The 12,278-nt window shown below is 48.6% G+C and overlaps 1 protein-coding gene across 2 annotated transcripts in view; it reads left to right on the top strand.

The window, feature by feature from the left end:
- XIRP1 (xin actin binding repeat containing 1) overlaps positions 1 to 10,704 on the top strand; it is a 45,393-nt gene extending 34,689 nt beyond the window's left edge. Inside the window, exons 8-10 of one of the 2 annotated variants that reach the window (XM_025203376.1) lie at positions 944 to 997; positions 2,059 to 6,783; positions 7,274 to 7,415. In XM_025203376.1, the coding sequence (XP_025059161.1) occupies positions 944 to 997; positions 2,059 to 6,783; positions 7,274 to 7,282 (4,788 nt within the window). In that variant the 3' untranslated portion in view covers positions 7,283 to 7,415. Of the gene's footprint in view, positions 1 to 943; positions 998 to 2,058 lie in introns of both variants that reach the window. The other variant, XM_025203375.1, reaches the window with a different exon arrangement.
- Positions 10,705 to 12,278: the final 1,574 nt, after the last annotated feature.

Here is a 12,278-nt window from a genome sequence, read left to right as displayed (position 1 = left end):
GTGTCTGTGACATTTCATGGGACTCTTTTTCCATCAAATCTTTATCAAGATATGATCAAGCAATACAGCGAGGCCTGAGAGCACTGTACAGTGAGCACAGCAGCGCGCACACACCGTTGCCCTCCGTAACAGCAGGGTGAGGGGAACCTACACATGCAGACAAGCAGGGTTTGGTCTCAGGTGGAGGCCTCTGAAGTCCCTTTCTCATAAGCGTTCAAGGCAACAAATAGGGTCAAGCTGTGGGTAAAAAGTTGTGTGTGCCAAAGACAATAATGGCTGGAGTGCTGGTCTCTTAAAACACGGCATTTAACTCCCTGTTCTGCTCTTGGGCCTCACTCCTGCTACTGCCCCAGCATATCGTGGTGACTTTGCCTGGTCACCTCAATAAAGCATGTTCAGGCTTCCCTGAAACTCTGCACTTGCATACGGGATATCACACCTGTGTGGCCAATGAGCTGGGAAACTTCCAAAAATGTTTCACATATTAGACACTCCTTTTTTGTTTGTAATGTCAACGTTTGGACTTTTCAATCACAGAGCACCATTTTCAAAAGTATTCCTAGTTGGTTTTTTTAACAATAAAGCTCTGCTAAAAATCCTCAAAACATCCTATTGCAAGGGGGGCGGTGGGAGGGGGGTATTTAATTCAACCTGAAACACCTTTTTTTCTGTTTCCCAAAACTTTGGAAACATTTCCATTTTAAGTCAACCTGAAAACAAATTGTTTTTTCCGTTTTAGAGACATCCCAATGAACCAGAAGGATAAGCTGTTTTCAGTGTTCAACTTGTCCTCAACAGAATCTTTGGGTTTTAATTTTAATGGCTTCTTTCAGGTTTTCTGCCTGAAAAAGTAACTCTAAAATAAGACACCCAATCTAAGACCACACAGGACATATGTTAGTATATATCATTATGTTTAATTGCCGTTTGTGCCTTTTTTCAGCAAACCACAAAGGCTAGCATCGTTCGTTCTCCTGACAGCCAGAAAGCAAGCAAGGTATGAAATGCTAAAAACATGTGTGGTCACCTAACCAAATATTTGTGTACTTGCACACAGTGTGATTTAACACCTAGCACATGGCAATGAGTAACGGTGTCACGCTGAATCTGGAGGTCTGACTCCCCAGTGATCTAATTTCCAAGTTGTTTGCTGTGTTTGAAATAACCTTGCATTAAAATGGTCCAGTCACTTAAAAATACGTTGGTTCACAAGAAGCTGCACCTTTTCAGCAATTTGCTGTGAAATATAATGGCCGCGGGGTTTCTTTTGTTGCTTTATTACTAATGTTCAGCCCAGATTTTGTTTTAAACTGCAACTATTTACGTTTAACAGAATGGAGTTATATTGCACATAGCTGATCTCAAGCCAAAAAAATTAAAATGTCTTCCAAACATAATACTAGATGTTTGCAAAGAGTCAGCAGCTCTGATTGTACTGGTTAGGACATTGCTGGGATCATCACTAGCTAGTAGGCCTCCAGTGGTTTCCACACAGCTATATACATATGTGGTCTTCATTGTTCAGTGGCTGAGTGTTGCCTGGTCAGTGGGTCCTCTCCCACTGGATTACCAGGGGACTGCATGGGCTTTCTTCTGAATTCCTGACATGGCCTTCATTCCCCAGACGCCATGCAGACACCACCCTGCACATCTGGGAGATAACTCAATGGGGTGTTAACTCCCTGCTTGCTGCTATTTGACAAGGCCCTACTAATATTATCCCAATGGTTGTCCTTCCTTGCTAACATTGCCCAGACTATCTCTGTTGCACTTTAGCTGAATTTAACCATGGGAATTTTAGTCTCTAAGAGCCTGGATCAAGAGACTTTCTTTGACACATGTATTGCTTTGCGAACTGATTTAACCACATAAGCGTTTGCAGTGGTGTGATGCTTTTGAGTGTTGTGTGCTGCTGAAGCCAAGATATGGAATTAATATTCAGTAGACGCATGGGTTTTCCTGGCTTTTTTATTTATTTATTTTTGCTGTTGTCACTACTAATGGCCACCGGTCTGAATGGGGAGAGACGATGCTGACATTTAAACTGTTTCCCTAAAGATGGCAGAGGCTCAGAGCCAGAAGTCAGCTAAGGTGAATGGCAAGAAAACAGAAGAGGGCTTACCTCCTCCTGCCACCCAAGACACCCTTCAGGTCTCCGCTTCCCCCACGGGGAGCCAAGATCCAAACCCCCTACCTCCACCTCCTACAAAGGAGTCCTTATCCAAGTTTTACCAGCAGCGCCAAGTGAATGAACTGAAGAGGCTGTACAGGCACATGCATCCTGAGCTGAGGAAGAACCTGGAGGAAGCTGTGACAGAAGACCTGGCAGAAATGCTCCACACTGAAGATCCCAACACACAGGCCTCAGTGAATCAGGACACAGTACCCCCTAGTGACGTCCAGTCCATGCGCTGGATCTTTGAAAACTGGACACTGGACTCTATAGGGGATCATGAGGGCACCAAGAAGCTAGCCGACGAGGAGACGAGGAGCGGGGACGTGAAAAGTACATCCACGAGGTTTGAGAGTCAGGCACTCAATGGGGACAAGTCATGTGCATCGATCAAAGTAGCAGAGACAGGACAGGCTAAAGGGGATGTGCGGACCGCCCGATGGCTGTTTGAAACCCAGCCGCTGGACTCGTTAAACAAACTGTATACCGAGGAGGCAGACGTGCAGGAGGCAGTCCTCAAGGAGCCTGTTCAGAAAGGAGACGTGAAAGGTGCTGCGCAGCTCTTTGAAACCCACTCCTTGGATGCCCTGGGACGTTGCTACTCCATGGAGGAGCAGAGTATCCTGCAGCTCAAGTCAGAAATGCAGGAGCAGAAAGGTGATGTCAAAAAAACCATCAAGCTCTTCCAGACTGAACCACTCTGCGCGATCAGGGACAAAACTGGGAACATTCACGAGATCAAATCTGTCTGCAGAGAAGAAATCCAGAGTAATGCCGTCAGGACAGCTCGCTGGCTATTTGAGACCCAGCCACTGGATACCATCAATAAGGACACCTCTAAAGTGCAAATTATCCGGGGGATTTCATTAGAAGAGGCAGGAAAGCCAGATGTCAGTGGAGCAAGGTGGATATTTGAAACTCAGCCTCTAGATGCCATCCGAGAGCTGACGGTGGAAGAAGAGGCTTTCAAAGCTTCCATGGATTTTGTCCCAGGGGCGGATGTCAGTAAGCAGAGACTGCTCTTTGAGACTCAGGCCCTTGCTTCTCTCAAAGGAGAAGCCTCCGACAGTGGTCCAGCCAAAGAAGAAGTTGTTGGCGGTGATGTGAAATCAACACTCTGGCTATTTGAAACCCAGCCCATGGAGACCCTGAAAGATAATTTTGAAGTGGGGCATTTAAAGAAAGTGAACCTTTCAGAAGAGGAGAGAGGAGATGTGAAGCAGAGGAAGCACATCTTTGAGACCTGTCCCCTGGGTAGCATCTCCAAGGCATCCTCAGAAGAGGTCTCCGCCACCAATGTACAAGAGGTGATGAAAGGAGACGTGAAATCATTCAAAACCTTGTTTGAGACTCTCCCTTTAGACAGCATTAAGCAGGCTGATGCTGAACCTGTCACCAAAGAGAAAGAGGAGATCCCAGCTGGGAACGTCAAAGCCACCCAGGTGCTATTTGAGACAACCCCTCTGTATGCTATCAAGGACAGCTTGGGCAATTTCCACCAGATAACCTCCGTCAGCAGAGAGCAAGTCATAAGCGGTGATGTCAAGAACTACAAATGGATGTTTGAAACCAGACCTCTAGACCAGTTTGATGAAAGCACCAAGAAGGTGGATATCATTAGAGGGATCACCAAGCAGGAGGTGATGGCTGGGGATGTCAAAACAGCCAAGTGGCTCTTTGAAACCCAGCCCATGGATGTCATCCACACCCAGGTGAACCAAGGAGAAGAGCACTCATCGGTGAAAAGGGAGGTGTCCCAGAAGGGCGATGTGAAGACCTGCAGGTGGCTATTTGAGACGCAGCCTATAGACACACTGTATGAGAAAACAGAGAAGAAGCAGGAAGAGGATGGCTCTGTACCACAGGCCAATGTCAAGTCATACACGTGGATGTTTGAGACCCAATCCCTGGACTCCCTGAAAGGCCAGGAGGAACAGTATCTGCAGGTCAGCAAAGCATACTGCCAGGATGACTTACAAGGGGTTGATGTCAAAACTGTTAGCCACCTATTTGAGACTGAACCCCTGGTCAGTGATGCCTCCGGCGAGCATGACTCAAAGAAGCCTGTCAGGTATTCCAGCCGTGTGGAGATACAGTCTGGGGAAGTGTCCAGGGTGAAGGAGTTCTTTGAAACCAAGCCCTTGGATACAGCGGATACACCAACTGCGGCCGTGAAAAAGAGCGATGTGCCCACAGCTGAGACCATCGAGGCTGGATCGGTGCACAAGTTCACCTGGCTCTTTGAGAACTGCCCAATGGATGCTATAAAGGACAACACCGAGGGCATCCAGGAAATCCCTCCAGAGAAGGATATCAAGGGCGGAGATGTGGGAGGCAAGAGGTTCGTTTTTGAGACCTACTCCCTCAACCAGATCCATGACGAGGTGGACGAAACAGAGATCAAGAGGATCCAGCAGGAGACTATGAGCAAAGCGAGTGTCAAGTCCTACACCATGCTGTTTGAGAGCCAGCCACTGTATGCCATTCAGGACAAGGATGGGGACTACCATGAAGTCACATCAGTGAAGAAGGAGGAGATCATGAAAGGTGATGTGAAAGGTGCCCGGTGGCTGTTTGAAACCAAGCCACTGAACCAGATCAAGAAGGAAGAGGAAGTGTTTGTTATCCGGGCTGTCACCCAAGAGGACATCAAGAAAGGGGACATCCAGGCTGCCCGATGGAGGTTTGAGACGGAGCCCCTTGATTCCTTCTCCCGTGGGAAGCGACCTGTGGTCAGGACAGTAGATGACGTGCAGAAAGGAGATGTCCAGTCCAACAAGCAGCTCTTTGAGTCTCAGCAAGTGAGCCAAAAGAAGTATGTGCGGATGGTCAGCGTCAGTGATGTCCAGCAAGGTGACGTGAGGACCTCCACCTGGCTCTTTGAGAACCAGCCCATTGATTCTCTGAAGGGGGAGCCTGACGGCAGCACCATCAGCACTGTGCAGAGAGAAGACAGTCAGAAAGGGGACGTCAAGCGCTGCACCTGGCTCTTTGAAACTCAGCCCATGGATAGCCTCAAAGACTCAGAAGTCTCTGCCCGCCCAGATGCCCCAGAAGCTATCCCATGTGCTGACGTGAAGAGCACAACGTGGCTATTTGAGACAACCCCCTTGGACAAACTCAGCTCTACTATACATGGAGAAGAAACAGAGGTGAGAGAGAGAACTGTGAGGGAAACTTTGCAAACCCTCTGCACCTGCCAAGCCATCCAGCATGGTGGGATCCTCATAGAAGCCAATGATGCAGAGAGCGTGAGGATGGCAAAGTACCAGCTCAGCAGCCCGGGCACTCCAGAGATCCAAAAAGAAGAGACTGTGAAAGGCAATTTGCAACGGATCATCTTGCAGCTGCTGTACCAGACCAAAGTAGAGGCCCAGGGGGTGCTGGTGGAGGAGGATAAGGAGGGCAAGATCAAAGTCAGCCCACTGCAGCTACTAGATCCAAGCAAAGCCCATAAAAGCGCAGAGGACTTGAGTGATGATGTGACAAAGGTTCTCCATGACCTCCCTAGCCAAGACATCTCCATCAAAAAGGGAATGGTCATTCAAGAGATGAAGACGGGGTCAAGGAAGATGACCATCTACTCCCTCCTGCACCACTCTGTTCAGCTGGAGGTTGTCAAAGGGGATGTGAAGTCAACCATCGGGAACCTGCTGGCTTCCTCACAAGAGCAGAGGACAGCAGCGACCATCAGACGGGAAGATAATGAGAAGGGAAATGTCCAACTGTACACCAGTTGCATTGAGAAGGGAGACCTGGACTATCTAAAGACCCTGCAGCATGAGTCAGAGTTTGAGTCCCTTGTCCCATCCCAAGCTGAACAGGAGCCAGCTGAACCTATCCCAAGAGACATGCAGGGGGCTAAGACACATGTCTTGCAAGAAGAAGAACGAGCAGAGAAAGCAATTGCAGATGTTGTCACAGGGGATGTGAAGGGGGCTACGAAAGTGCTCATGTGTGAAGGAGTAAGTAAAAAGGGCACGTTAGAGAGAGAAGCAACGGATGCAGGTGCCGCAAGCTCCACTGTGCAGTGTCTTGGGAAGCCCCTAAGCCTGCCCACAGTAGTGGAAAAGAAAGATACTAAGCGTGGGGAACTTAAGGTGACCATCAAGTCACTTCGAAAGAGTAAGAATGGTAGCAAGAAGGTGGAGAAGGAAGAATCAGTCATAGAGGGAGCCAAGGTTGCGCTGCAGGAAGAAGCCTCTGCTGAAGCGATGGCTCAGAAAGATGAGGCGGCCAAGGCAAGCCAGTGTCTGGTGGTGGGGCAGCCCAGCCAAATGACAGCAGACGGACAAGAGCAGGCTCTTGGAAGCGATCTTCAGGCCGCCATGCAGAGTCTGAGGCTGGCCACAGCCGAGGCGAAAAGCATTCAGCACCAGGTCCAGAGCAAGCTCCACAAGAGCAGTGAGGAAATCCACATGGCCTCCAAGCAGCAGGCCATCAACACGCAGAAGAAAGTGACCCTCCAGTCAACGGTACGCAAGCAGGACTGTACCGCCACCCAGCAATGTCAAGCTCGCAGTGCCACCACCACCACCACCACCAAAGTCCACAAGGCCTCCAAGTCCCAGTCAAGCGTGTCACAGAAGAGCATGACGTCCCACAAAAAGGTCAGTGCTTCTGAGGAAGTACGGGGAGGACAGCAGTTGAGCCAGGAAAGTCAAGTTATGCCTAGTGCAGATGTTAGCATTAAGGATGGCCTTTATACTGCCAAGCCAGTGAAAACCTATGTAAATCCTTTCCTTGAGTCTGATTACAAAGAGCAAGCAGTGCAAGAAGAAAGAGAGCAAGATGTTATGATCAGAGGTGATGTAAAGACAGCTATCAGAGCACTGCAAAGTGCTGCGGCAGAACAGAGACCGGTAGAGAAGGAGGATGTTGTTCGAGGTAACTTAAAGGCCACGCTTCAGTCACTGGAAAAGTCTAATGTTAATGTCTCCAAAGGGGATTTTAAAGCTGCTATGATATACAGAAATGCAGGGCAGTCATATACCACATGTAAAAAGAAAAATGAGGCTCCTGCGGTTAGTAACCAGGCAGCGGGAGTGGCTTCGGGGTCGCAGCCAGATACTGACTTTCCTCCTCCTCCTCCTCCTCCAGCTGCTGTGATGAAAACAGAGCATTGCCCACCCTCAACCAAAGCACCAGAAGCAGCCCCTCTACCACCAGCCAGCAAGGACGAAGGCCTGGAAGGTCCTGCACCCACACACAGCTCTCTGCCACAGACCCTTGCTCTCATCTCCACCCAAGCCAGTGATCAGAGCCCCCCAGGCAAGCCAGAAACTCTCCCCAAACCACAAATTACTGCCCCACCACGGAAGAAACCAGTCCCACCCCCAAAACCTGAGCGTCTTTTACAAGAGGCACGTTCACACCATGATAGCAACAGCAAAGGGAGGTTGGCCAAGCCAGTCCCACCCCCGCGGCCTCCTAAACCCCCAGGCCTAGGCAAGCTAAGCAGACCACCCATGGATGAGGCAAAGGGCTCACGTGAGGCAGAGGTATCAGAGCAATCAGGTTGTGGGGAACATCCGACAAAATGCTGTACTCCACCGTCACCAGTAGTCAGCACTGCCAAGGCAAAGGACCAGACCTGTGAGACAGCAACACCAAAAGACATTGCTAAAACACCTCTTCAGATAGCAGAGGAAAGGTATAAGGCAAGCAAGGAAGAACAGGGCAAGGTGGAGTCCACACATTCAAAGACATCAGAGCCACTTAAAAATGAAGTGTCCGTTTCTGAATTGGAGCAGACAAACGAGAAAGCAGCAGTCCTGCAGGGCATTCAGGGATGCATGGACACTTGTAGCCTGGAGAATGGGTGCATGTTCGCATCCAAACCAGGCTGTCTGGGTGGATCTCAGGCAGCTCTTGCTCACTCCGAAGGTCAGAGTAAGTCAAATGTATCTCCGAATGGTCAAGTCACCCTTCCAAGGAAAGGAGCTGCCTCACCCAAGGCAGAAAGTGCAAGTGTGCCTAATGCTTACGAGTCATGGGACAATCAGAGCCGTATCCGGAAAACGAATCAGAAGAGAACAGAAGGGAAATCAGCATTTGCCCATCAGCAGGTGACCGAGCAACAGCAGGTGAACAGCAGACGGCCGAGACCATGTGAAGTGGAGACGGAGCAGCTTGCAGAGGAGAAGCCAGTGGTGGTCATGCGAGAGAAGCCCGGCCGGGAAACGGAGGATGAACGGCGCAAGCGGCTGTCCGTTCACAAGGAGGAGATCATGAAGGGCAACGTGAAGGAGGCCATGGAGATCTTTGAGAACCTGCGGCGGCAGGAGGAGCTGCAGGAGATCCTGACGCGGGTGAGGGAGTTCGAGGAGGAGACGTGCAAGGTGGACGTAAAGGCCCTGAGGAGTTTCTTTGAGGACGTCCCCGAGTGGGTGGTTCGGCACAAGTCTCGCCAGCCGAAGCAGCCACCGCAGCACAAGGCTGAGAAGGTCGAGCCAGCGGTGAAGGAGGACTCCGACAGCGTCTCCTCGGTGGAGCTGGCTTTCGAAGACCTGGAGAGAGCAAGCGCTGAGATCATCCACCTGAAGGAGCAGACGCTCGCCAGGCTGCTGGACATTGAGGAGGCCATCAGGAAAGCTCTCTACTCAGTCTCCAGCCTGAAGTCCGAATCAGACATAGCTGGGCTTTCCGGCCTCTTCAAGGAGTCTCTGGGGAATGCCCAGAGCCCCGCTACTAGCAACAACATCCGCAAGATCAGCATTGTGTCCAGCAAATCCAGGCAAGAAAAAACAGGACAGGAGACGCCGAACGCAGCCTCGGCAGGAAGTGCAAAGGCGACAGAAAAGACTGAGGTGTCCAAGGCCGAGTTAGCGGTCCCCAGCTTGGTTCAGCCCCGTGTGAGTTCTCCCTCCTCTCCTTCCTATATCTCCATCGCATCTGCTGCCAGAAAGCCTGCAGAGTCTCCCAGGGAAGCGCATGCTGCCTGGGATGTGCCCTCTCCGGACGTTCCTGACACCCAAGACAAAAGGGATCCCTTTTCTCTGGACAGCTCTAGCTCATTCGTCCACAAATCAGGGGGGGCAGGTGGATGTGACCTAGCTCCGATGGAGAACGAACAGGAGCCCATCCAAATGAAGGCAGGAATGAGCTCAATTAGACAGCACTCTCTTGGCAACCCAGAGCACCAGAGCAGTAGCACCAGTGACAAAGAAAAGTGCTCACTGGACACATCCAAAGGCAACTGCCATGGTGCACTCAAGGGAGGCCTTTCTGATTTCAATCCTCAGGCTCCCCTGATAGTCTCCAGCCCACAAAACCCAAAGAGGCAGAAGAGCATCTTGGAACTGCAGACCGGGCCTAATGGATCCAAGCTGTACGGGGCCACCAGAACCGTGACGGAGCAGTACGAGGAGGTGGATCAGTTTGGAAACAAAATCATCACTTCGTCCACCACCGTCACCAAGCAAGCGGAGACCCAAACTTCCACCATGTGTGACGTTGTCTCTCCCCCCCACTACGAGGTCACCGCCTCGCCTCTGCTACGGAGGTATCTGCGCAGCTCAGGGGAAGAATTTCACTCCAACGGCAGCCTTCAGGACCCCGGAGTGGTCTTTGTCACTTTTGGTAACTCCAAACCCAAAAAATAGGCATCCTGGAATAGCAGGAGGTGCGAACTGTGTACAACACACCCAACAAATACATCACACAGGCAGGAACTTTCCAAGTCTTATGAGCCATGCAAGGACATTATCCTAGTGTTTGTGTATGGGAGGGGCATCTGGATTTAGCTTTTGGGACAAACGGCATTCATCTGAGCAACCCTACGGACTCAGCATCAACCTGCATCCAAAGACCTGACACACTGATAGAAACACGAGTGTGAAAATTAGCTAATTGTAAATGGTGGTTTGTTCCCTTCTGAACAGTATTTCCAGGAGCATCCGTGGCCTCCCTGAACACAGGTAGAAGACGGGAGAATTAGAGTCAGCTAAAGGAGCCACTCATTGGAAGCAGACCAGTTTATCCCGCCTTGCCCTCGTCTTCCCGATATCAGTGATGATTTCCCAATAAGCATATTTTATTCCACATACTACACACACATACAGGTTGAGGGTGGGTTGGATTAGTTTTCTCTTATTTGCTAAAAACAAGAACATTCTCAAAGTGTTTGTGTGCTAAGCAGAAACTTATACAGGGAAAAGATTTAATGCTACCTAAAACTGTTTAAATCAGGATTTCCAGATTAATCAGTATCATTCCCCTTAAAAGGATATAAAGAACAATGCTGTGGTTAAGACTGGATTAAATAAGCCAAAATAGATGGTTTTTTGCTTCCCTTTCTTTCTTTTTTAGACTTGTAATTTATTATTCATTATATACAAAACTGTATCTTAGACTCCAAACTTTCTTAAGTGTTTAACGTTTAAAAACATTTTCAAACTTTGTAAAGCATTTTTTTTTTCTTTTTACAATTACTTTTGTTTTGTACATTCTCAACTCAAGATTTTAGATACTTTGTGGGTTTTTTTTAATTTTTATTGCTGCATTCTGAAGGTAAACATTGCCTCCAAAAAGACTTTGGTCTGTGTGATTTTGTTTTGCCGCGCGTTGGATTCATTTCAGAGAATCAGAAATCGTATTTTAATGAGCCAGTTTAGCCTGTCATATTTGAGTGTCGACATTTGGATCGTCTCTGCAATTGCTTCCTCTTTTGTAACTATCATTTTTGACAATTCAAAGGAAAAAAATACTTTTCCTCTACATTTTGACCAGTTCTAAAAATATCCTTAAAAAGACAGTAAAATTAGCAAAGAAGGTGTCTAAGATTTGATAAATTAACAAGTTTAATTAGATCTAATTTGAGATTTGTTCCTATGGTACTGGAGCAATTCCTCATAGGGCATTTCAGAGTTCTCTTGGCTGGTCAGTGCCCCGGTCTGAGCACCTGCCTTGGCTCAGTCGTGCCCACACTAGCGCGGCACTTACTTATGACACTTCGTTACTTTGTTACTCATTGCACTGTGAGCCGCACAAATATTGATCACCTTAGTGCTAGTTTGCAATCACACCTTCAATTTAAGCAGTACATCGGTGGGGAGTGGCTACACCCTAATGGGGCAGAAGTAGGGTTATGTGGATCAAGAGATAATCCTGCCTTAGAGTGGTGTAACTTTGAGCTGCATAATAAGTGCCCTAAGCCACTTGAAAGGTGTTAACGTGTGGACAATCCAGGGGTTAAGAGCTCCAGGAGCCACCCAAAATTAATGTGTAACAAGGACTTCTGGGGTATAGCCCATCATTCTCTATGTTTCAATAAAATGAGCTTCTTTTCTAGTAGACCGTGGGAAGAATTGTTTGTCTTTCTGGATATACAGTGTGTGATGGCATTGGAAGATTATCAATATGTGAACGGTTCAGGATGCCTCTCAAGGCAAATTATCTGGGCTGACACCCAGGTTGTAAACAGCATTTGTACTTTAGCCGATATTCCTGGCCAAGCCAGCTAGCCCACATGTGAAGTACCCCACATTCAGGCCAGATTGCTCTGTATGGGGACAGGAGCAGGGTCAAGGAGGTCATCCTAGCAACAGCCGGAGTTTACTTTACAGTGAACAGAAGCCCTTCGAGATCTAGACAGGCCTTTCAGACCTTGAGTCCAGTCCAGTCATGTAGGATTAAGCAGGCTCCATACATGTGCCACTACTTATTAGGCAACACAGAGCTAACTGCTGAAGGCCAACAGCAAATTACCATATTTACATGCACACCGCTCGCAGCCTTTCCCCCAGAACCAGCCTTCCAAGTTTGGGGTGCATGTCTTCCGCAGGAAAGCTGATATTTCTGCCTAGAAGGGCAGCCATGGCATTTCTATTCAGGCAGAGGTAAGGTAATTTCATGGGTCGTTAGAATCTACTTGATTTCTACTAATTGCTCTTTACTCAACATGTGTTAACAACACCTCTCCTTTATAATGGTCATGATGTTCCATTAATCAAAGTAGCCTTTCTTCATTTTGGCTTCCCCAAAACAAGGTGCAGGTCTTATTTGGGGTGCTTCCATGTGATAAAATACAGTACTTCCTCTCTCACAGAGCATGGAGGAAGCAAAAGTACTGCACCCTGGGAGGAGTATCTATGCTTCGTGGGAT

This window comes from Alligator sinensis, unplaced genomic scaffold (genome assembly GCF_000455745.1).
Source record: "Alligator sinensis unplaced genomic scaffold, ASM45574v1 scaffold885_1, whole genome shotgun sequence".
In the NCBI taxonomy this organism is placed as follows: Eukaryota; Metazoa; Chordata; order Crocodylia; family Alligatoridae; genus Alligator; species Alligator sinensis.
The sequence above is the reverse complement of the archived record's forward strand: the minus strand, read 5'-3'. Positions and strand labels throughout refer to the sequence as shown.